Raw genomic sequence first — 26814 nt, 5'->3', positions numbered from 1 at the left:
GCTTTTAAGGTGGATGACCTATTCTTCTTTTAGTGACAAGACGCTCATCCCTCCCCCGGTGTATACCCCGGTGAAATGTATGAAAAAACAGATACCACCCAAGTCTTTTGAACATATAATCCCCTTTAATGAGCTAAAACCATTGTGCTGTCCTCTCCTGGTACACAATGTCTCCACCTAGTGTTGAGTTTGAGTTTTGACCCTGTGAGGTTGCTGTAGTTGGTCAGTATGGAGTGTTGAAGCAGCAGCGTAGCCCATTAAGCTAGCAATGTGTAGTCAGCAGCTATTGGTTCCTTTCCACAGACCACAGGAATAGTATGCCTGTAAGAATGAGCACACACGTTATCGCGATGCTAATTTCCGTTAAAATTTGAAATTCCCATTACGCGTTAGCAGCGAGCTAACTAGGACTAAGTGCGAGTTATTTGCCACATGGTTGTAGCAGTCATTGCTAGCTATGTTAGGAGTTATTTCAGCATAATTCTGCCAAACTAAACACCCAACGTTCAGGGAGGGCGGAACAACCATAACAAAACCCGCAAATTACTATATTCAACCGGAGCGAACGAGACGAGTGACAACAAGACAGCCCAGTGAGTGAGAGGAGGCAGCGGTGTGTGTGAGTGTGTCAACTCGCTGTCGGAGAGAAGAGAGAGCAGAAAGTGCAGCTGGTACCCGTGTATCTATACTGCAGAAAATGAGAAACAGTGTGAAATATTCAGTATTGATATGCATTGAAAAATACATACACTCAAAAGAGGTTACATTACTTGACACTCTGCTCAGTGGCTGCTTAAAATCTAAGAATATCAGTTTAACAGGCTTTTTCTGTGATGTTTACAAATGAGACAAATAGTGTAAACGTGTTGTGTACTCAAAAGTTAGTTTTTTTCTGTCTAATTTAAGAGAGCAAGGTAGATTTTTAAAGTTACAGCTTTCAGAGTTCCTGGCAATAGCAGATGGTGGAAGGAATGAAAAGCTGGTGGACAAATCAGTTCCAACATTTTTACCCCGTTGAGTAACGCTGAAGAGAAAACATCTGCCTTGTGACAGGAAGCAGACGGGTTTTATGTGAAGTTACACTAGCGCTAACGATGCTGCCACACCGCAATGCAGACTCTACCAGTTATTGTTGTAATTACAAAACCGTTACTATATCACTGAGATACTGATTAGCTCCGTGATGGACTAGCGAGCTGTCCAGGATGTACTGAACCTCTTGCCTAATGCATGCTGTGATAGGCCCAGCCAGCTGTACACTCAAACACAGCTAACACTTTAGGTACCCGTCGAAAACTCAGCGGCCACAACAACCAATTTACACAATTCTCGATACCAATTCGATACCATGGTAAAAAAACAACAATAAATCCCATGTAATTCAACACGCACTCCTTTTATTAAAACATTTGAACATTACAAAAAACAGAGGCATGTAGCCTTTAGGTAATAAATAAAAAGAAACATGTAGCCATAAAGTATTTAACCAAATAATATTGTCTGAATGTCTGTCTGTAAGGTGTTTTGCTAAATTGGAAGTATTTCCTCCATTGGAAAGAAAAGTACGACGACACCGTTACTTGTAAGCGTATACTGCCCCCATTAGATCCGGAAGAATCGCATCTCCAGTACCTCCGCTCAGGTACCAAATGACCATTACAGGCATCGTTCGGTACCGTTGGTACCGAAGAAAACGAGTTCCGTCACATTTTTTTAATTTTGGTACCGAGGTACGGTTCTCGTGACATCCCTAGTTCCTGGTGCTACATCGCTTAAGTGAGGTACAATTTAGTTATTTAATTGTAGGGGTAGGAAAAAAATCAATTCACCTATGTATCGCGAGTTTGAAATATTTTTTTTTAATGCCAGAATCGATATATTTGCTTCATTTGAGTCTCTGCAGAGGTAGAAGGACGTTACTGCTTTTATTGTTGTAGTCTGAGTAACGTGACGTCATATCCGTTCCGTCCGTTCTTCAATCAGAACAAACCAGCCGGCCGCCGCAGTACCGAAACGAAACAGTACAAAACAGCGGAGGATCTGCATGGATACGACCTGCACCCTTACATGTTAAATCCAGCGTGGTAAACGCTACTCATCCAGTAAAGTATGGAACAGGAAAAGCAAGCTAGACATCACAGCTAAAGCTGCATGCTATCTCTGTCGTGGACAGGAAACGTTATCGTATCACGGTAACATGTGGTCAAGCCGGCCGTCGCTCTCATCTCTGTGGTCAAATGGGCCGACGCTACAACTGTAGAGCACCCATGTACTGACATTTATGTTAAATGCATTCAAACGGCCCCGATGGAGCTGACCATGGATGTATAAAGAGAACGGAGCTGACAGAGAGCTAGCTTGGCGAAGTTTGCAGAAGTATACACGTGACTACGTCCGTTTTTCAAAATAAGGTGTTAACAAAAGGAACTGTATATACAAAATACATATATAGAAATAAGATTGAAAAATTCCACTAATTTTGAGAGAGAAATGTGTTTATTCTTTGATTTTTGAGTTGCTGGAAAAAAAAATTGATAATTTCTGCGAATGACTGATATATTTGACTTCAGGACATCTCTGACTACATACATGCTGAAAATCAAACATTCTTACTGTATTCATTTAGATATTTTCCAAAGTAAAAGTCCCTACAAGTGTATGATTCAACTTTTTCTTATGGTCTAATGTTAAAAAAGTTAACAAATATCGCAATAAATCCTAATATCGAATCACAATACTTGTAGAATCGCAATACATATCAAATCAGCACCCAAGTATCGTGATAGTGGGAGATAGGTGAATCGTCCCGGCCCTATTTAATTGTACAACATATTTATTAAAAATGGAAAATTACGTAATGGACCGATAAGTGGATGAGGGAAAATTAGTGGGAGGGAGGTGTGGAGGAGGACAGACATGAGGTGCAGGAGGGGGGAGGGGAGCTCTGTAGCGGCAAAAGTTGGCAGGGTGTTTTTTTTGCATTGCACAGAAGCAACAAGCATACCTCCTCCCCGTCCCGGTCCCCGATATAAAAGGCGTACACACACTCATTCATGCATGCTCAGATCCACCTACCTCCACCCTCTCACTCATGCAGACTGGGGGTTGCGTCGGCCACCCAGTTCTCGGATGTAGATTATATTTACACACCTCTTAGAGTCCTAGACTTTTACACTCAAATTAACTAGTTGACTAATAGTAAAGTAGTGTTTATTTTCCTTTTACCCAGAACAACAGTCACACACAGAGGCTAAAAGGTTCGCGGGTGGTTAACTCCCTTGTCTTCACACATCTGTCGAGGCTGACTGGATAGTTAGCCAGCTGAGCGGCTTGCCGGCCGAGTAGCTACTGACTGACCGACCGGTTTACGTAAAAGCTCTCTGGTTGATTTCTGGCTGGCTGGATGGCAGCTGCTGCTGTTCAAACAGAGTTGCATCTGCTGGGCCCTTTGTTCTAATACACACTCATACACACACACACACACACACACACACACACACACACACACACACTCGATGACTGTGAGTGTGTGTTTGAAAAGAAAGAAGTTCTTTTGTTGGGTAGTAAAATTGAGGTGGGGGAGGGTTTGAGGGCAGTGCTAATATGGTGTGTGTGTGTGTGTGTGTGTGAATGAGTTTTTTTCAATGGGTTTTTCATGTCTTTTTTTTCTGGCGTGGTTATAACTGATTAACTTGCTAAACATGCAAGTTAATCTTTTGCACCTCTGCTCAGCAGGTAATAAGGCTACTTATAAATGCGGTTTATGATGATAAGTTAGTTGAGTGCTTTTGGAGAAACTACATATCTGAGATTTCCTGGCAAATATTGCAATTTAAGTTGTGAAAATGTCCTATAAAGGCCTGTATTGGGGCCTAAATGGTTAAATCTAGTTTATTCTACATGTATTTCTGCATGAAATGTAGGTCCAAAACAAGGGTTTTTAACCAGGTGGTTGGAGAAAAGTCAACTTTTAAGTTACCTTTAAGTACGAGCTACAGCTTTGGTTAACTATGTGACATAAACTAATGGCTCAACTCAACTCACTTTTGGTATCGGGTCCTTTTCTCTCTTTCGTTTTCCACTCTGAAATAGTACCTCCTCAGTGTAGGCAGGACTCTCAGCTGATTGCCATAGCAACACCTGGCGAAACTACCGTTACATCATCCTCAACGCGACACTGAATCCTTTCATCGGCAACCTCTGCACTTAGTCACTTGTACGGTGTCGTGTACGACGTAGTTTTCAAGTTGCCTTTTTCTAAAATCTGGGTCAATGAATAAAACAATTGCAGTCGCTACTGACGGCAGCTTGGCCATTTAAAAATGGCGTGTTTGTGCAGGAAGTTTTAACTCTACCGCTTAGTATCGGCTCAGCTCGCTTGGATCCTTGACCGAGGTGGTACCAGGTACTATCCACAACTTTTACCAGTGGAAAACCAAAAAATAGTTGAGAAGAGCCGTGCCGTACCATGCAGTGGAAATGCAGCATAAGATATTTCATAATGGATAGACGTGAAATTGATTAATTTTTTGCCATGATATTCAAAAGAAAGTGGTGTGCTATGGCTACATAGTTGTCCATGTATGGTAATAATGATAAGTTAGTTAGGTCTAACAATGTAACGCTGAATTCACACCAGAGCAGTGGTAAAGTGCGGGCTGCGGCCTATGAAAAGCTGCGGCGGCCGCTCCCGAGATCAGCAAGCTGCGGCTGTTTGATTCTACGACCTTAACAAAAGTTGGGAAAAGTTCAACTTTTAGCTGCAAAGTGTGGCCAGACAGGACCTGCAGCCAATCAGTTAACTGATCCTGTGACTCCTGTGACACGGTGACCTGTGTTACTAAGAAACACATGACTACGCCGCCTGGCTGGTGTGAATTCGACATTATATGTTTGATATTGAGCTCTCGCCCCCTTATGTTTATACAATTGACTTTTTCCTGCTTGCCTAACTACCTGTATGAAAACACAATACTGCTCATCTACATCCCTGTTGGTCTAAGTATATAAACAAGTGTACTTCAGAGTGTCATGGCACTGTGCATGCCAGTATCAACAATATGCCAATGGGTAAACTTGGCATGTTGCTATATTTTTGAGCAGTCAAATTGCCGTTAACAAATTCACCACAATTGCGTTATCATTCCTTATTCACACAGGAAGACGACGAAATTCTGACAAACAATTAGTAAAGCATGTTTCAAGTCATCGGAGGCAGAAGTTGTGTAATGAATCTTCCTCTGAACGTGTCTGTAACTTTCTGTCAGGTCTGCTCAAACAGTCATCAAGGAGCTCTCTGACTGCATTCATCACAGTCCAGCTTTCAGAACAGCACTTTATTTGAAGCATACAGCAGCCTTTTGGTCTCATGCACTAATTCCAATTTTTGTCTTTCTTTTGCTCCCCTCCCTCGGTTCTCTTCTTTATCTCCTCCTCCCTCTATCCGTCTCTCCAGGAACCTTAATTAGGACCATGGAGTAGCAAGCTTCAAATTTGCAGCTAGCTGATTAGCTCCTCACTGCACAACACACCTCCCTCCATCCAGTCCCCTCCATCTGTGGGCCCCCCACCCAGCCATGGCGGACCCAGGGATGTTGAGCTTATTCGGGGACGATGCAGGGCTGTTCTCAGATGGATTAGATGGTTTAGGAGACTGCTTTCCTCAGCAGCCTGCTCCTGACCAGTCCAACCCTTTAGCCCAGCAGACTAACCCCGCTCTGAACCACGAGCACCAGGGAAACCGGGGCTACCACCAGGGGATGATCCACGGCGCTGGGCCCGGCCCAGGGCAGCCTAAATTGGGGCAAATGTACGACCATGGCCCCTACACGGGCTACGATCAACCTGGTGCGCCCGGAGGACGAATGATGGCTCAGAATGGTCCCAGCCAGGGGCCACCAAACGTGAACACGGCCATGAATGGCATGGCTTCCCACTACCATAACAACCCAGCTAACCCTAGCAACCCCCTCCATGGGTACCCGGGTGATGCTGGGGGAGCAGGAGGTGGGGGTGGAGTTTGGGGCCAGCAGCAGCAGCAGAGCAGATCAGCTTATCAGCAGCCTCCGACACAACCAGGGGGCGTCCCCAACCAGATGGGGGGCTACCAGATGTCTCAAAGCAACTACGGTGGGATGCAAGTCCCACCTACACCCAATGCAGCCCGCATGAACCAACACTACCCTTCACAGAGCATGGCCCCCCCTCCACAGAGCATGGCACCCCCTCCTGCTCAGGACCCATCTCACTACCTGGGACATGTTGGAATTGGAGGGGCCCAGATGAGACACCCCCAGCCCCAGACGCAACCCCAGGGCTATCCCAACATGGGCCACACACCCCGATACCCACAGTCCCCCTCCCGACAGCCTCCGCACCAGCACCAACAGGGCATGGGAGGGTTTGGGGGTGGCCAGTTCCCTGGCTATCAGGCCCAGTATGGAGCCATGGGACCTGGGATAGGCCAGGGTGCTAATGCTAACGTCAATGCTACCACAAGCCAGGCCATGGGACCAGGGCAGCTTGGCCAGAGGTTTAACCAGGGATCAGGTCCAGCAGCTGGGCAACAGGGGCAGCGATACCCCCCTGGACCACCACACCAACCGCCGACCCATTCTGCCCCGATGCAGCAGCAGGCAGGGCAGCAGGGACAGCCTATGCACCCCCAGAATCTGCCCCAGGCCCAAAACCAGCCCCAGTCCCACCTTGCCCCCCCAGCTCAGGGATCCTACCCTTCCCCCTCATCCATGTCCCCCATGCGGGTTTTGGGAACCCCAACACCTCCTCCCCAACAAGGCAGACCCCCTAGCGCTGGCCTAGCTGGAACCCCAGAGGTTGCAGGGTACCCGGCCCTGCAGTCTCAACCCAGTGCTATGGCCCAGAGAACTCCCCAAATCCCTCTGTCTGCCCCACACCCCCAACACCAGCAGCCCCACAACATGCCCCCTAATGCAGGGCAGATGTACCCCGGCATGGGGCCGCAGCGCGGTCCACAAATGGGGCCCAACAGGCCTCTGCTCCAGCAACCGCAAGGTAAGCACAGGACAGTTGATGCTGCCCCATGTCGCTTTTTCATTGGTCTCACTTTTGGAACCATTCAATCCATTCACTATTTAACCGTATACATTTAAAAACAAAGACACTGAAAGTGAGGAGAACTAAAAATGTTGAAAATTATAACAAAAGATCTTGACATGTGCTGTTCTCATACCCTGCATGTAGTATGTAAGTACAAAACAGAGCTGTTAGAGTTACTATGGAATACACAGATGGTTGTGAACCAACGCCAGTATTTCACTCCCAGTGTGATTTTTGTATTTACACTGTTTCTGCTACACGTTCATAGCAGTTGAAATGAGGACATACAGCGTAAGAGTATATTTGAGAAAGCTTTAGTTTTCTTTGTATGTCTCTTCCTCATGAAATACACACATTCCCAGATATGTCAGTGGTCAGGTCACACGGACTTGCACTGTTTTAGGGGATCTTCCTCATGGATAGAGATGGTACGCACTGCAGGTGTTGTACCAGCAACCCTCCAGAAAACAGTGATTATCATAAAGTGGGCATGTCTGTAAAGGGGAGACTCGTGGGTACCAATAGAACCCATTTACATATCTTGAGGTCAGAGGTCAAGGGACCCCTTTGGAAAAGGCCATGACCGTTTTTCCTCACCAAAATTTAGCGTAAGTTTGGAGCGTTATTTAGCCTCCTTCACAACAAGCTAGTATGACATGGTTGATACCAATGGATTCATTAGATTTTCTAGTTTCCTATGATACTAGTATCTTCACTTTGGCTTTAAAACCGAGCCCGCTACAACCTCCAAAATAGCGATTGCATAATGCGTTATTTACTGGCGTTAAAACAATTTTGGCGTTATCGCGTTAACTTTGAAAGCCCTAGTTTTCATCGTTTTTATTTTTGTTTCTGCTCTAAATTGAGTTTTACTTTTGCTTGGAAAAAGCATTATACACTTCTTTTATACTTTGTTTTACTCCTTACTAGAAACCGACTATTTTGTATTCTACCAACGCTTTTTGATCGTTTTGGATGCAGCGATCCGACCTTTTTCCGAATCAGTATCAATGCATTTTAGTGTCTTGGTGATGACAGGATGTAACGCGTTGTTGTTGGCATCATACATCTGTATACAGTCAGTGCTGATAGTGTGTTCCTCTCTCTCTTTCTACTCCCAGGGCCTCACGAAGCTCCAGTCAGCCAGGGGGGAGACCAGCGTCTGCTCCAGGCCCCGCAGCAGGCCCCTCGAAGCGGGCAGCCCACCCCCATGGGTTTCCAGGGTCCGGCTGTCAGTCAACACGGCGTCCCGGCCCCAAACCAGGGCTTGGCACCGTCGGCCCAGAGTGCTCCGACGCAGCACACGCACATGCCCCTCCAGCCCCTCCACCTGCAGAGCACGCCGCCGCCGCTTGCCCCCAACCAGGCCTCCCAACCGTGGGCGCCTCCCGCCTCCCACCCGCTCTCCTCACCCCCTCTCACCCCACAGAAAGTGCCTCACGTACAGGTGAGTCTCCGTCAGGGCTGACACTTTGATGTGGCAGCGCTGTGTGTGTGTGTGTGTGTGTGTGTGTGTGTGTGTGTGTGTGTGTGTGTGTGTGTGTGTGTGTGTGTGTGTGTGTGTGTGTGTGTGTGTGTGTGTGTGTGTGTGTGTGTGTGTGTGTGTGTGTGTGTGTGTGAGCATGAGAGAGATCAAGACCGCGCATTTGTTTTCATGTGTGGGTGTATTTCATGTGAGTGTTTATTTTTCATGTGGGTGGGGGAATGTGTGTGTTTTGGAGTGTAAGGGAAGTGTGTGTGTGCATGACATTTGAGAACACAGCGGTGCGTTGGGCGCTGGTTCAGTGGGGTTGTGTGTGTCTGTGTTTTTTTTGCCTTTTGTGTCTTCTGCTGTGTCGGCCTTGTGTGTGTGTGTGTGTTGTTGTGTTTCCGTGTGTGTGTGTGTGGGGAAATGGATTTTTGCAGCTGTTTGTTTCCTGTGCGCTGCATATCCTGAGATGTGTGCGGTACACATGCACGCACACACACAGAGGCGCCACCAGCATAATCTCTCCTCCCTCTTTGCTCCCACATCTCCCCCTCCTCTGTAGAGGAAACCTCCCTTCCTGTCTCTCCCTCCTCCCCGTCTTCTCTCTTTCCGCTCTCTCTCTCTCTCTCTCTCTCTCTCTCCCTCTCTCTCTGCCTGTCTGTCTGTCTGTCTGTCTCACTGTTTGTCTTATCCATTTCAGGAGTGTCATCTCTAAGTTAATGTTGTGTAGCCGGATGTGCAGAGAGAGACAGACAGTTTGGAAAAGAGGGAGACAGTGAGGAGGGTGATTAAGAGATTGGGGGAGGGGGGGAAAAACACTGAGAGGAAAGAAGTGCAAAGATCTCAAGAGAGGGAATCCAGGATCTCTAGTAAAGGAGACGAGGAGGACGAGGGGAGGGCAGGGCTGCTTGGGAAGAGGTTAGCAGTTCTCAATGGCAACCTCCACGTTTGTGTTTGTGTGAGCGTTCGCCGTCGCCGCCGCCCGCGTCACGTGCCCTCAGCTTCCATTAGCTTGTTTTGTTGCTCAAAGCCCCCTTTCTCCACTGACCCATTCACACACAATAGCAGCCCTGTGGCCACACACACACACACACACACACACACACACACACACACACACACACACACACACACACACACACACACACAGATCTAGTCCTCTTTTTCCCCTTCCATTCTCGTTCACACTACTCCTTACTACTCCCCCCCACCACAACTCCACCTCCGAGCCTGCGTCGCTGAGTTTTTTTTTTTGTGGTTGACATTTCAGCCGTCACTCTTAATTCATCCAGCACTCCTGACCTAGATGCCAGGTTGACTGGTGAGCTGCGCCTGGGCGAGCTGCATGTGCCGTCCTGACTCTAGCTGCAGGCCCCGGCAGCCCCCGTCATTACACACACACACTAACACACACACACATGCCGACAGTGTGGCTTGGGATAGCGCGGTCTGGAATGGGATGGCAAATGTGCCTGGGGAAATAGGATAGCCTAGCTAGCGGAGTACTCATAGTGGACTGTGTGTGTGCATGTGTGCGTCTGCGGCACAGGAAGGGAGTTCTCTCCGTGCCTCATGATGCACTTGTTAGAAAGAGCCACATACACACACAGCAAGCTGGTCAGTCAGTCATAATGACTATGTCTGGTACTCTAAGCTCCATCTGTTCACTAAGCATGGTTATTACACATGCACACACACACACACGCACACGCGTGCCTTCGTCAGCAGCTCAAGGTCACAGCTCTGGCAGAGTGCTGTGCTGTGACCTTTATTCTACATCTCACACAAACACACACACATGCACACACACACACTGTGTTGCGTGCAGCACTTTAGTTGACATATAACATGCCTGTCTCGCCCCTCCCCCGCTCATGCATGCTGTCAGCGAGCTGCTATACCATCCAGCTCGCCGCAGCTTCGAGGAAACGCTTCTCTAACGTTTAGTCGTCTCCTCCTTGTTTGTGCAGGTTTCTTTCATACATTTAATCAGAAATTCACGTTAGTTGAGGGCAGTAATAAAAGCATTGTCCCTAAAAATAGTCCTCATATTGGTGTACTACTCGCACTGTTTTTGTAAAGTTTAGCTCAGTTAGAGCGATCTGTCCATCAAACAGATCAGTCCCGTCAGAACAATGGACACCTAATGGCAAACGAAGTGAAAATCACATATGGAGAGCCACGAGCACATCAGTTTGGCTGCATCCTCGTCCTAAAAGATGACATACATAATGATCCTTTGAGGACGGATGATACGAGCATCCGTCCCGTGTGGTCCCCTTGCCAAGCTACTTCTCTGTAAAGTGATTCATCTTGGTTTTGGTGGTTGAGTGATTTTTATTGGAAACCCACCTCACCTATTTGAAGAGCTTGAGACATGCTGCTGGAACAACCGCTGCTGCAGCGTCTGAACAGTGAGGAGGTGCTTCCTTCTGCATCGTTTCATCGTTGAGAGATGAGATGTTAACTCTTTGCATTGCACTTGAACTTTAAGGCTGGCTCACACTAAAAGACTTTTCAAATCTTAACAGATTTTCAAAATGTGAGAGACCCCACATGGTTTTGTTCCTATAGTGTGTGGAGAGCAACAATTTGGCTCAAACAGCACACCACACACTAACAGATTCATTCATGAACAACAAGAGTCCAGACTGAAAAAAATGGAAATCTCGCAAAATCTCTCGCAATCAAACGTGACTTTAGTGTCATGGCGGATGACGGGCAGGAAGAATTAGTGATGTTAGTTTTTACTTTGTACTGAAAATTCACGATGGATGGATGAAGTCATGGCGACGTGTTAAATAAACACTCGAGATGTTGCCACAAATGAACAAGTTGGTCCTCCATATCTGAGCTCGGTTGTTCTTCCTTTTCAGTCAGCTTGATTCTCTATTGTCTGTCGTTCTTACCCACGTGACGTCATCGGCTGTCCTCGGGGTTCCCCACACACAACAGGATATCCCATTGTAAATATTAAACATGTTTAATATTTACCACTTGAAATCAGTGTGGCCAGGATTGACTTCCGAGCCGATCGGGTGTAAAAAAAACACTCTTAACGTACCTCACACCACAGGGATATCTGGAAGAAATCGGGGCTGTGCTGACGATTGTCCGGAGGGGGGAATCTGGCCCAAAATCGGCTTGATTCTCGTTTAGTGTGTACCCGGCATTATATTTAAGATATCTGAGCTTTCAAATGTGCAATGTGCATTCTCAAAACTAAGAAAACTGTGTTTAGAATTCATCCTGTCAATGTGACTTTCTTTTAGACCTGGAAATTTTTATTTGTGCTACAACCATCAAAGTAAAACTTACTATTAAATGTCTATAACCACATATACTGTCGCTATAGACACTTGTGAAGCTCTTGTCAGACCTACATAGAGAGCAAATTAAAGAAAAGGGAGAAATAGATGCATATCGTTGTTGAAGCCTCTGAAGACTTGGCTTCAAATCTTAAGTATTTAATAACAATTTATATTTATAACTAAAAATGCATCAAGTAAAGTTAAAAAAACAACATATTTTTGGTATTTAATAGTTTAAAACTACGATAAGTCGTTAACGTAAAAATGATCGAGGTCCTGTTCATACATCATACAATAAGTCAATCGTATCGAATCATTGGCCTTTTTGCACCAGCGTGTGTACGCAATATGAAGTGGCAAAATGAATACAGACCAAAGTCAAAGCGAAACAGATCTGGTCGCGTTGGAAGGATCCTCCTTTTAATAGATACCGGTGTGATTAACCATACTGTAACCTGCCGAACGGTGGGAGACAGTGAGCAGCTGTCAGTTTTGGATGGATGGATGGATGGATGGACGGACCGAGTAAGGGGAGAAGCTGAACGATGAGCACCGTATTTCCTTTCACTCCATCCTTTGGGAGTCTTAAGTGTTTCTGCCTGGTGGATTTAACCCTTCATTTCACTCTTCTTCCAGCTGTCCCGCCCTTCTCCCGCTTCCTCACCCCGCTTCCTCACCCCTCCTCAACCCCCTTCCTCCTCCTCCTTACGCTCTCTCCTCCATCATCCTACGAGAGATGAAACTCAACCCTGTTCATCTCCTCTGAGTGGGTTATATTAGCCTTGTACTAGTCTGTTGGTGTGAGTGATTCATTAAGGTCTTTATGGATCTCTTTATTAAATTCAGTTATTGGTGATATTATTACAACCTGCTTCGGAAGAGAATTATAATGGTGTATCAGTAGAGAGCAGTGATTCTTTTATTCCCATCCTCTATGGAGTGTAGGGGTGTAAGAAAATATCGATACACATGAGTATTGCGATATTATCTTGTGCGATACTGTATCGATTCTCCAAAACACTGCATTGATTTTTTAAATATTAATTATTAAAGATAGGGTCGACGATGTTGGAAAGCACACACATGCACGAGCACCGCCGCATCGTAACTACTTCATAGACGCAGAGCGGAGAGAGGACCTCAACTCAACAACGCTACCTCATGACAAGTAACCGCGGCAGTACTACTGCCGGGCTGAGTTTACTCTTCCATTCTCCAGTAATCTTGCGGCGGCGAGCTTTGAGTTCAGGCTGGTGCACGCCAAGGGTAGAGTACGAGCAGGGAGGCATCTGATTGGTTCTTTCCAAGCGGACCGCGAGGCAGTGATTGGTAGACGTTTTTACAGGATTACAGCAGCTACAGATGACAGCTCTTTTCCGGTCCTTTTTCAGAGCTCATCAGTAATGGATCGCTGTCGGGGTGTAAAGACCATTTCAACCAATATAACAAATAGTGGAGACTAGATAACATCCTCAACCCTGCCTTTTAAAGTTTGTAGCGGGCGCAATGTTACTGAAGCTAGAGTGAAGTTACTGTCATCATATGAAACTATAAAACCTAATGAATCCACTGGTACCAACCATGTCACACTAGCTTGTTGAGAAGGAGGTTAAGTAACGCTCCAAACTTACGCTAAATATTGACAAGCAAAAACTGTCATGGCCATATTCAAAGGGGTCCCTTGACCTCTGACCTCAAGATATGAAAATGGGTTCTATGGGTACCCACAAGTCTCCCCTTTACAGACATGCCCACTTTATGATAATAACATGCAGTTTGGGGCTAAAAACATGAAGTTTTTTGCATGCAGTAAACATTTGTTGTTTTTGCTTATTCTAAAATGATATATTTATTCTACTATGACAGTTTTCCTAAAATTAAATTTTAAAAATTCGCAATATATTGAACCGTTGCCCCCGTATCATGATGCGTATCGTATCATGATGCGTATCGTATCATGATGCGTATCGTATCATGATGCATCACGATGCGTATCGTATCATGATGCGTATCGTATCATGATGCATCACGATGCGTATCGTATCATGATGCGTATCGTATCATGATGCATCACGATGCGTATCGTATCATGATGCGTATCGTATCATGATGCATCACGATGCGTATCGTATCATGATGCGTATCGTATCATGATGCATCACGATGCGTATCGTATCATGATGCGTATCGTATCATGATGCGTATCGTATCATGATGCGTATCGTATCATGATGCATCACGATGCGTATCGTATCATGATGCGTATCGTATCATGATGCGTATCGTATCATGATGCATCATGATGCGTATCGTATCATGATGCATCATGATGCGTATCGTATCATGATGCATCATGATGCGTATCGTATCATGATGCATCATGATGCGTATCGTATCATGATGCATCACGATGCGTATCGTATCATGATGCGTATCGTATCATGATGCATCACGATGCGTATCGTATCATGATGCGTATCGTATCATGATGCGTATCGTATCATGATGCATCATGATGCGTATCGTATCATGATGCATCATGATGCGTATCGTATCATGATGCATCATGATGCGTATCGTATCATGATGCATCACGATGCGTATCGTATCATGATGCGTATCGTATCATGATGCGTATCGTATCATGATGCATCATGATGCGTATCGTATCATGATGCATCACGATGCGTATCGTATCATGATGCGTATCGTATCATGATGCATCACGATGCGTATCGTATCATGATGCGTATCGTATCATGATGCATCACGATGCGTATCGTATCATGATGCGTATCGTATCATGATGCATCACGATGCGTATCGTATCATGATGCTTATCGTATCATGATGCGTATCGTATCATGATGCATCACGATGCGTATCGTATCATGATGCGTATCGTATCATGATGCGTATCGTATCATGATGCGTATTGTATCATGATGCGTATTGTATCATGATGCGTATCGTATCATGATGCGTATCGTATCATGATGCATCACGATGCGTATCGTATCATGATGCGTATCGTATCATGATGCATCATGATGCGTATTGTATCATGATGCGTATCGTATCATGATGCGTATCGTATCATGATGCATCATGATGCGTATCGTATCATGATGCATCACGATGCGTATCGTATCATGATGCGTATCGTATCATGATGCATCACGATGCGTATCGTATCATGATGCGTATCGTATCATGATACATCATGATGCGTATTGTATCATGATGCGTATCGTATCATGATGCGTATCGTATCATGATGCATCATGATGCGTATCGTATCATGATGCGTATCGTATCATGATGCGTATCGTATCGTCAGATTCTAACCAATACACAGCCCTAATGGGGAACTGTGTTTAAACCGGTACAACTCGGCACACCAGCAAAGCTGAATTCACCCTGCAGAACGCCGAACTTGACGCAGGACTCCAGCGTGTGTGTGTGATTGTTTGTGTATATACACTGTGTGTGTCTCCATTGTCATTCGTGTGATTGATTATCTGGGAAGCTTGGCAGGAGGACAGATTTATCTCTTGGCACTGCGTTACCCCCCATCTCTCTCTCTCTTTCTCTCTCTCTCTCTCTCTCTCTATCTCTGTGATTCTCTCTCTCTCTCTCTCTCTCGTTATCTCCCCCCTCTCTCCCTCTCCTCCCCCTATTTGTGTGTCTAAATGGCTCAGTTTACGTGCGTGTCAGCAGGTGTTTGTGTGCATGCGTGCAGAGGTTTGTGTGATGCGTGACCTTGCAGTAGTTCGGTGTGAAATGTGTGCATGTGCATTAGCATTCTCCTGATGGAAGTGGACTTTCAGCGATGGCACCCCAACTCTTTTCCTCCTCCACGTGAACACAACCGGGCTATGCTAAGTGTGTGTGTGTGTGTGTGTGTACACAGAGGGGAGCTGCTGCCGTGGCATTTCGCTATAAACTTGCTGATGCTCACACACACACACCTCGTTGACATACACACGGAAGTGCACATGTGCGTTACACATGCACGTATACGCACTCTCAAAGGCATACTCGTATGACACACACACACACACATACACATACACACATACACATACTCCCTCGCTGTGCCTTTTTGAAGTATGGAGATAATTTATTCGTGTCATGATGCCTGATTTCCCATCTGCTACTGGGACCCTGAGCAGCTGGAGAGAGAGAGAGAAAGAGGGAGGGAGGGAGGGATGGAAGAGAGAGGGTGAGGGAGGAGAGGCAGCTGGAGAGGCTCCCAACAGCTGGTAACCAGTTGCCTGTCACAGAGAGCTTACTTGGGAGCAGTGAGGAGAAAGGAGAGAAGGGTTTAAGTCTGCAGGAGAGCAAAGTAGGAGGAAAAAAATGAGGTGTCAGCCGGTTTGTTTACTAAGGTTAGCCTGCAGGAGGAGGAGGTGGCAGGAGGGGGGGAGGAAACTGTAGCAACAGGGAGTCGAGGAGGAGGAGGTGGGAGCCATGTGCATGGATGGATGGATGGATGGATCCCCTCTTCCCCCTCTCGCTCTGTACTCCGCCATTACTGACAAATTCAACCCCCACCCTGCAGAAAATCTAGCAGCATTGACTTGACAGGCTGGCACGGCCAGTGTTGATGCGAAACATTAGCAGACACATTTGCACATACTGATCCATATTTGATGTGATTTAATTTAGAGCTGAAATTGATTAGTCGATCGACAGAAAACACATCAACAATATGCAAAATTGAGTAATTTTTGTCAACAAGATTCTCCAATTTGAATACTTCTCTTGGTCTTCTATGGCACTAAACTGGATATCTTTGGGTTTTGGACATTTCTGACATTTTATAGATGAAAATAATCGTTAGTTGCAGCCCTAATTTTGTTTTAGATAGTTTTTTGGGTTTTTTAAAACAAAAGTAAGACTGCAAATGATGATAATTTTTACAATTAAGTCTATGAAAAGTCATAAAATTGTGAAAAATCCCCATCCCACCTTCCCAGAGCCCCACATGACACCAAATACTTGTTTTGTCTGACCAAAGATATTCAATTACTTAAAACATAATTATATAAGAAGCAGAAAATATTCACATTTGAGAAGCTTGAAGTTGAGTTAATCATTTTAGCACAAGGGCTGTCAAAGTTAACGTGATAATAACGCGGTAACACAAATTCAAATTTTAACAACACTAATTTCTTTAACGCATTAACGTAACTTTCCGGTTGTAGCGGGCTTCTTCCCAAGGAATCCGTTGATACCAACCATGTCATACTAGCTTGTTGTGAAGGAGGATGAATAACGCTCCAAAATTTTGGCGAGGAAAAACTGGCATGGCCATTTTCAAAGGGGTCCCTTGACCTCTGACCTCCAGATATGTGAATGTAAATGGGTTCTATGGGTACCCACGAGTCTCCCCTTTACTGATCTCCAATAATAAATATATACATACATTTGCTTAAAGCAGCATATCTGCGCACTCCCGTGTTGATAAGAGTATTAAATACTTGACAAATCTCCCTTTAAGGTACATTTTGAGAACAAAAAAAAATTGATTCGATTGACAGCCCTATTTAGCACTTAGACAAAAAAGTCTGGTATATTTCCATGCTTTGTGCGCTGCTACTCAGCCAACACTGACTACATCTGGACATGCACACGTTGATGTGATTTCCAGCTCACAAATCTTTTAAAAAGTTTCGTTGCTGGAAGCCAAGTGACTACTGTTGTTTATCTGTGGAGAGGATGGCTTTAAGTGGCTTATTTGAGTTTTCTATAAAAGAATATTAAGTATAATTTAAAGTTGCTGAAAAACTAACCGTTAACTTTCCCCCCTTTTCTCCCAGCATTCCCCCACCGACCCGTCAGGCGATGCCTCAATGATGGCTCCTGACAGGCCGACAGTTGGCGCTGGTGCCCCCGGCCAGCCTATCAGCACAGAGCAGCCCAGCGACCAGGAGACCAAGCCAAAAAAGAAAAGGAAGAAGAAAGCTAAAGTAGTGGGCGGAGAGGAAGAAGAGGGACGGAAGAAGAAGGCGGTGGCGAAAGAAGGAGCGGCCGCCGGAGGAGAGGAAGAAGACGTAAAGGCCGAGTTTCCCGGGACAGGAAGTGATGCAGGTGAACAGGTTACTGGCACAGGAATTGTAGAGGGAAGTTCCCCACTGGTGGAGGAGAAGAAGAAGAGGAAAAAGAAACCAAAGGAGAAGGCAGAGGGAGGGAAGGAGGGCAAGGAGCCCAAGACCCCGAAGACGCCCAAAACACCCAAGACCCCCAAAGAGCCCAAGGAGCCCAAGGAGCCCAAGGAGCCCAAGGAGACCAAGGAGACTAAGGAGCCCAAGGAGCCCAAGGAGAAGAAAACCAAGAGCTCCACGCCCAAGACCAAGACCACCAAGAAGACCAGGTAGGAGCAGCATCACATTACTCATTGTGTGTGTGTGTTTGGTTGTTTCTGAAGTACCTGAAACTACCAGGCGAGATGAGTAAACTTCATCAGCTGGTGTTAACGTTCTTAAGACGAGTGTTTTAGGGCCATTTCAGAATGAATCTCCGTCCATACTACCACGCCTGAAAACGCATATCACATGACCATTCACGTGCACTGGGCATGCACGTGCCGGTGTAAACAGGAAGCAGCGCGGGTTGGTTGTTCAGTTGCAGAAAATACTACAAAGGAAGAACGGCAATGGCCAAATGCACAATTTAACGGCACAACAGCTGCTAGCATAGACAACAGGGTCAGCGACGCTTGTTACTCCTAATCCATGTTGAAATTAACCAATGGTGGTCGAGGCTGATGTTTGTTGTCTTCCCGGAAAAAGTTCACGTGATGGGGCGTGACGAATCAGGGAAGGACAAGTCATGACTGATTATGGCATTTTAACAGTAGATGGCTAGACAGAATATTAATTTGAGATATCTGCAATGATATCTCTAAGGCAAAACTCTAATTTAAGGTATCCGTAATTACATTTTGACTAGTAAGATTCAAACTACTTTTGCCATTCATGTGTATGGGGTTTCTCATTACAGATATCCACAAATCAGTTGTGGATATCCGTAATTCCAGTTTAAGATATCTAAAATGTAATTCTGACTAGTTAGAATTCCAGTTCAAGATATCTTTAATTCCCCATAATTGTTGATATCTACATTGTCCTTTTTAGATCAAATTAAATTTTGACTAGTCAGAATGATGAGGTAGATCTCTCAAGCTGGAGTTACAGATAGTCAAAATGTAATTACGGATATCTAGAATTAGAGTTTTGACTAGACGAAATGACGTTGGCTATTCAAACATGCTGTGGCGCTGCACTGCAGCCGTATGGGTTTATAAAGTGTGTCTGGAGACAATAAATCTACAATACACTTTCTACCACAGCTCTACTGAACAAAGCTCTCGTTGGCCTGTTAACTGTCGTTTTGACTAGTCACAATGACGTTATAGATATCTGGAATAATAATTCTGACCAGTCAAAATGCAATTGTGGATATCTCTAGTGTTAATTCCGGATAGTCAAGCTATGAAATGTTAAAACGGCTTGCCATAGACTGATTTGACCCAATCAAGAAGTGAACGTGGGTGTCTTCTCCGATTCTGTTTGTCCAGACTAAATCGCAACGTCGGAGTTTTAATACTAAAACGGGGTCAGCAGCATTTTTAAACGTCTCTGTTTTAGAGGCTCGAAAACACCAGAGGAGTGTGGACGCTAGGCATTAACGTAACACAAGTTCAAACGTATTTAGTGGGGATGCAGCTGAAGTGGAAGTGTGATGTTTTCCACATTTGCATATGCGAAAACGGAATGATTGAAACAAGAGGCAGGCACCTCAGGTGGTAACCAATGGATACCAGCGGATGGGAAACAACAGAGTAAATATATGTCGAGTCTTAACTCCACTGTCTTGGAATATTTAGAATGAAATTATACACATTACTAAGTGGTGCAGTCTATTTACTGAAGGACTCCTAGTGCGACTGTATACACATAAACACAAGCTCGTACACAAAGAGAGACGCACACACACACACTAGATCCATCACTCATGTGCCCAACCAGGAGGAACTGAAGAGGTCACAACCTCTGAGCTGTGAAACACCCGGCTGCCACAGACTGAGTGTGTGAGTAAGAGTTAGTGATCACAGGGCTTAGTGAAGCATGGAGCATGGACCGCTAGACTGACGGATGTGAGGATCAATCACATTTCCTTCTATAGATACTGATCAGCGGGGTTAACACTACTGTCGGATGAGTTTTGCAGGTCAGGTGGAAAGTAGCGTTGTTCACCTTTCTTCTTCTTCGGTCGGCAACAAAGAACAAACACTATTATCATTATACATAATAAATCAACTCAAACATCAAATTAGCAACTTTTTTTTCCCAGAAGGAACGATGGTTGCTTTTGCCATTTGGTATTGTTTTTGCTGTGAAGTTGTACAAAGATATCTGAAGAAGTTTTTACAGCCATTATAAAGGGTTAGTCCCCCCCCCCCCCAGGACTAATGACTCTGCAGTAGTTATGGGTATTTATCGGCTCCAGCTCCGATCACCAGTAATGGAAACATGACAATTTCTGCCCCTTTTCCAGCGCTATGCAATGTGATGCGCGTTGAAGTGAATATATCATTAATAAAATCAACAGGGATTTGGACAATTACCATAATTTATTGACATACAATTAATAAGCTCTCCTCAAAGCCACCAGACTCCATTGACAGAAACAGCAATTTTACCTCACTGATTGTCGTGAAATACATTACATTCAAACTTGACAGAAACAAAATAAAACTCCTCAAAACCGTCTTTGTTAGCATTTCCACTGTTTCCACTATTTTTTTCACATCAGTCAAAAGGCAAATGAGGGTTGTTTGACCACTCAGAGCCACCGTCTGTTCAAACGTCATCATCACAAATGACGTCTGATTAACATTCACTTTGTCTCTCAACACAACACACTTTACAAAAACGAAATAAAAGAATACAGAGATGCTGAATTTAAAGGTAGATTGTGGCAGGTGAATGCAAAACAGCTCGAAATCGAGGATGGTCCCAAAACAAAAGATGTATGAAAGATTAGACCGTAGTGATTTTGCGCTTGGCAGCCAAATGATAGCTTCTTGCTAATGTCATCCATTCATTAGCCCCGTTTGGGACTAGCGCTATCCATCGCACCCACGTCATTTATTCAGTTTTGCCTTGTATTGCAGAGAATTGCTAGAATAATAAAAGGCATCGGACTCAGTGTGCAAGGTGTCTGTGCGTAATGTTTTTCATAGATTAAAAAATATATACGGACTTGGTGTGCAAAGACCTTTAGTCTTGACGAAAGTCTTTTTGGGTCCAATGGCATCACGTGACGGATCCAGTTGTAATTCCACCGTTTGGCCACTATGTCACATTTGCTTCAAATGCGGCGCTCTTGCTGGGGGCTTGATGTAACCATGCAAGGACCGTGAGTCGTATTGCTCCCTTCTCTCACTCTTCCTCTCTGGCTTTATCACTTCTTTCTTTTCTCTTTTTTTTGGGCAACATTCGTCCAATTCCCTTCTATTTTCTGAACTTGTCGTGTGGGATCTCCTGACGTGGACGCTTTTCTGTCAGATCAGAGAGAGCGAGATGGGAAGAGGCAAAGAGAGTTGAGAGCAGTATTGCCAGATCCCAATAGAAGCAACTCTTCCCCCCAAAAAGCCCAAAACAAGCGACCTTACCTACCTCAGTATAAGAAAGAGAGACGGCCACTCGATTACTTCATATATATGTATGAATTTGTTTTGGAATGCATACATTAAATTTCATTTCTGCGTTGAACTGCATTGCATTTTTGAATACATTTTTGAATAAAATTTTAGCTTGTAACTTAACATTTTTCTTGTCAACTACAAGTAAAGTAGCAGAACATTTTATTTGATTTTTTTGTATAATTTTTTAGCTTGTACTTTTACATTTTTCTTGTCAACTAAACGTAAACAAGTTGAACATTTAATATAATTTTTGCAAAGACTGTGAATCCAATGCGGGTAAGCCTCGTTAAAGAGAACAGTGCTGTGTGTCTTTCATGTTTTTCAGAATAACATGTTGAACCAGATCAGCATGTTGTGCTCGTATATCACAATTATGGCAAACTGCCTTTGAATTGTCGGAGAGAGACAGGAGCCCAAATAAGCAACTACACTTTAGAAACAAGCCCCCAAAAAAACCGCAACCAGCGACTACCGATATTTCTAAGCGGCTTACGAGGAAAACAAGCCCAAAGTCACTTCTAATAAGCCGACTTGGCAACTCTGGTTGTGTATGAGAGAGTCAGATGTGGCTTCATTGAGAAGGTGGAAACTTGATCGGGCTGAGGAATGTGTCAGGCAGCCCCCATCTCTCTCTCTCTCTCTCCCCCTCCCTCCCCTCCCCCCTCTCTCTCTCTCCCCCCTCGCTCGCTCTCTCTCTCTTTCCTCTCGGCCCCTTTTATCCCGAGGAAGAGGGAGGGCCAAAGCAGCAGGCAGGGGTCAGCGCTGGGGGAGGTGTGTGTGTGTGTGTGTGTATGCATGCATCGCCCACTGGAAAAGAGTCAGAGGCGGGGGGGGGTGGGGACCAGGAGTGAGTGTGTGTGTGTGTGTGTGTGTGTGCATGCATGTGTTGGGGGAGGGGTCGTTGGTAATCTTTGTGGCAGAAAATGGCGTCTAATGATAATGAAGGCCACGCTGCTGACCACTCCACGGCCACAACTGTGTGTGTGTGTGTGTGGGCAGAGGAAACGTGGGGGGTGGTGTTGGTGGGGGGAGTGCATTCTCAGCCTCTTTATGCGAGTGTGTGTTGGTAAACTAGCTCTTATCTGTTGTCAGGCTTTCCTCCATCTTGAGTGGCGGCCCGGAGCTCCCAGGTTAATTTAGCATAATAATGGCTGCCGGCCATTCACTGCTACTCTAAAATGGTGGACCGCTGCAATCACACAACTATCTCCTCTTTTATTCTTTCTTCTCCCTTCCCCTCCCTCCAGTCCCACCTCTTCCTGCTGAAGAGGAGTGTATCCTTTCATCTTTCCCCTCTCCACCTCCACCCCAACCCCCCATCTATCATATCCCCCCATCTCCCCTCTTCCTCTCTGTCGTTCTGTAAGCCGAGGGTTGAGCTGTTTGTCCCGTGTTGTCTTTGGCGCTTTAAGTTTCCGTATTTGTTTAAATGAAGTTCAGCGTGGCTCCCATGAAGTTCAGGATCTTCGTTAGTCATGGTTCATTCCCCGTAGGAAAGCAATACAGTGTCTTTTTTAAATTACATTATATCATTTCTTCATGCGATTAGATGTTGAAGTAGTTTTACTTTAGAAGAATTGTTTCCTGACTTATTAGAATACACTCTTAATCTTAAAAGCATTAAAGCTGCAGTCAGTAGAATTTGAGCAAATATGATTTAAAAAAAGTGATTTTTCTAGAACGGTCACTATATCCTCACAGTAGTGCATGAGACAGGTAATCTGAAAAAAATCCAGATGTGTGCTCCTAATAGCATCTGGAAGATTTCACAGACCGGAGGAAAACAACCAATCAGAGCTGAGCTGGAGCCTTGCCGTCTCTGAGCAGCTGTCAATCACTCGCAAAATCAAACGGTCAAACTAGGCAGCGCTGATTAAATATGAATCAATATTCTGTTACTGTAATGCCTATTTCTTTCTTCAAATGTTTTCAGAATCATCTTGTAGTGTACTGTTTAGCTGTAAAATGAGAAAGTTGAGAGCCATGTTGAGATCTGTTGAGGAAATACCAAGCACCGCCCACCAGCCGGAGCACAGCCAATAGGAACGCTCTCTCTCAATGAAATGACCTGTGATTGGTCAAAGTCTCCCGTCACGGGCTAGATTTCTTAAAGCCTGTAAACGGAGCCATGAGGAGGAGCAGAAGTCTCTCAGAACACTTGAATTACAATATGCTGAAAGCTTATTATGGAATTTTTTCCCAATGATGCCAAAAACATTCTGCCTACTGCAGGTTTAAAGCTGTAAAATGAACTTGGTGTAGAGAAAATCCTCTTCATGGTCCATTAGCACGTATGTTCCATTACATTTTTGGGGGATTTGTGACATTTCCACCAGTGGGTGGAGAAATTAACCCCAAAGATCAGGGTTTTTTCATGTGGCCCATACCACGCTGCAGTCTTGTTTTCTTTCTGCTCAAAGTATTTGCATCTATGTTTGAACACACTACAGAGCAGACTGAAGGTTTCACTTCCTTTTATTTACAGGTTTGTGGCGATGTCACTTCCAAGTCAAGTCATATTAGCTAAAGGCATTGGTGCCAACTATGTCATGCTAGCTTGTTGCGAAGGAGTTTAAATAACACTCAAACTTCCAAAGCTAAATTTTGGCGAGGAAAAAGTGGCATGGTCATTTTCAAAGGGGTCCCTTGACCTCTGACCTCCAGATATGTGAATGAAAAATGTGTTCTATGGGTACCCACGAGTCTCCCCTTTACAGACATGCCCACTTTATGATAATCACATGCAGTTTGGGGGCAAGTCATAGTCAAGTCAGCACACTGACACACTGACAGCTGTTGTTGCCATGTTATGATTTGAGCATATTCTTTATGCTAAATGCAGTACCTGTGAGGGTTTCTTGACAATATTTATTATAGTTTTGTGTTAATTGATTTACAATAATAAATATATACATACATTTGCATAAAGCAGTGTATTTGTCCACTCCCTTGTTGATAAGAGTATTAAATACCTGACAAATCTCCCTTTAAGAAACATTTTTGAACACATAAAAAATGTGAGGTTAATCACCATTAATTATTTTTATTGTTTGATAGCTCTAACTTTTATATGATTTCTTCTAAGCTGATTCATGGATGTGATTGGAAAGAGTGTGTTCAACTGATTCCAGCAGTATGCGTCTTGCCCAACTCTCAGAAAGGGTGTAAGTTTTGCTTCATTCAAAGGGTTAAAATATGCCTTATTGTCAACGGCAACAATAGTTTGAGCAGGCCGACTTGATCTCAACGAAGAGACGACAAATGGAAACCTCAGATGCATTCAGCGCTATTAGTTTCAGCTGTCTAGGAAGGTGTGCACGTGTGAGCGATAGGGGAGAGAATCATGTGGTTTACTCGTCCAGTCAGCTCACTCCTCTCCTTTGACCTTGCCTTCTCTCTCCATCCCTCTTTTCCTTCGCTCTCTCTCTCTCCCCTCTCTCTCTCTCTCTCTCTCTCTCTCTCACTCCCTCTCTGTCTACCTCTCTCAGAGGAAGTACATCTATAAATAACCCAGCTCTCAGCTGCCACACCCTTCCCTCAGTGTGTGTGTGTGTAGGGGTGATTTGTTTGCAGCACACACAAACAAGTCAGACATGCATGCAGGCACCTTGCTTTGTGCGTGTCTGCAGACTCGTGTGCAAATACAGCACTTTTTTCAACACCGAAGTGTGTGTGTGTGTTGCCTTCTGGCCGCTGTTGTTGTTTTTTGTTGCCATGGGTCGAGTGTGTGCACGGGGGGTTCGGTGGTATGACTCATCACGGCAGCAGGTGTCCCTTACACTCCACCCATTTTTTGTCTCTTTTTCTCTCCCTATATTTTACTCCACTGCTCTGCTTCCTGTCTTTCCTTTATCCCTCCTCCTCTCCGATCTGAAAGGAGCATCTCAACCCCTCTCACACATACACACACATACTGACGGACGCACGCACACACACAGCGCACCACAGCTGGCCAGCATGTGTGAGTGCCAGGCTATAAGCCCATGAGTATACAGCAGCGTCAATGACAGACATTGAGGATGGGCCGGTGCACACCTGGGCAGGACTAGCCTTATATGGAGATTAGGGATGTTAGCAATTAACCGTTTAACCGATTAATGCTTTAAAAATTAAATAATTAAATCGGTTAAACGGTCAAAAGAAATATTTAAAATTAATTAAAAAGCTGAGCAAAACTCAGAGGAGCGGCTTGTCAGTTTTAGGAGAAAAGCTGGTCCACCTTAACAGCCCACCTTAAGAGAGTCTGAGCCGGAGTTACAGATACAGGAAGTTGACTCGGGTTGTAGCCATGGATGTATTAAGAGAACTGGATACAGCGTTGGAGGCGGGGCCCCGTTCATTCCCATGAGAGTTTCTCAGTGGAGCTTGAAGCCGAAATGGCTCGACTTCTGTCTGGAAAAGTACCCGGATCTTGGGCACATGGAACATGCGCAGTAGCGTCCGCTCGCTCCCAACGTCACGCCGTCGACACGGCATGCGCTCCATTCCTCGGTTTGGGTCTCATTCACATGAACGGAGGAAGGGAAATAACTCTGGATTCGGCTATTAGTGCATTTTACAACTTTAAAAACTATTTTTTTTTAAATAAGGGCTATTAGAGTGTTCGTACTGGGAAGTTGATTCACCTAAAAAAAAATGATCCGCTGAGTTAAAGACATCTCTTTCCCAATGTAAGTCTATGGGAAAAAGTATTTTTTGGCCCTATGGCATCACGTGACGGACACTGAAGTTGCCGTACCGCCGTTTGGCCACTACGAAAGTCGGGATCGACGACCGGCGCACTTCCTGGGGGGCTTGGTTGTAGCATTAATTCACGGCCAAATAAACTGTACACACACTGCTACAGCTACATTCACAGCTAGAACACCACCGACAACCCCACACTCATTGCAACCACCACACACACACTCTGTCGGTCACTCGCTATGGTTCCGCCGGGCAGACACACCGCTGACAACCTCGCAGCTAAACTAAAGAACTGAAAAGGGGTATAATTTGTGCGGTGTTGACTTAAACACGCAGCACCCTGGCTGCTAGCGCTCCCGGACGGGTGAACTGGTGACTCAGTTGTCTGTTGTGCTCATACACGCACCGCTGTATGCAGTTAATAATCGGTTAACGAGGGTCGGTTATCAGTTATCATTAAACATTCTAAATTAGCATCCCTAGTCAGAATGAATAGAATATTGTGACACCGCCACACAGATGCGGTGTATTTACAGCGAAACTGTTTTTTGACA

At 45.0% G+C, this 26814-nt stretch overlaps 1 protein-coding gene across 4 annotated transcripts in view; it reads left to right on the top strand.

Annotated features, from left to right (window-relative positions):
- The window catches only part of chd7 (chromodomain helicase DNA binding protein 7), a 101041-nt gene that overhangs the window by 23894 nt on the left and 50333 nt on the right, over positions 1–26814 (top strand). For all 4 annotated transcript variants that reach the window (XM_074650174.1, XM_074650171.1, XM_074650172.1 and 1 more), the window contains exons 2-4: positions 5456–7032; positions 8199–8524; positions 17682–18235. In XM_074650174.1, coding sequence (XP_074506275.1) covers positions 5577–7032; positions 8199–8524; positions 17682–18235 — 2336 coding nt within the window. In that variant the 5' untranslated portion in view covers positions 5456–5576. The remainder of the gene's footprint in view (positions 1–5455; positions 7033–8198; positions 8525–17681; positions 18236–26814) is intronic.

The sequence above is a fragment of the Sebastes fasciatus genome, chromosome 11 (genome assembly GCF_043250625.1).
Source record: "Sebastes fasciatus isolate fSebFas1 chromosome 11, fSebFas1.pri, whole genome shotgun sequence".
NCBI lineage: Eukaryota > Metazoa > Chordata > Actinopteri > Perciformes > Sebastidae > Sebastes > Sebastes fasciatus.
Note: the sequence above shows the minus strand (reverse complement) of the source record. Positions and strands in the feature narration are given on the sequence as shown.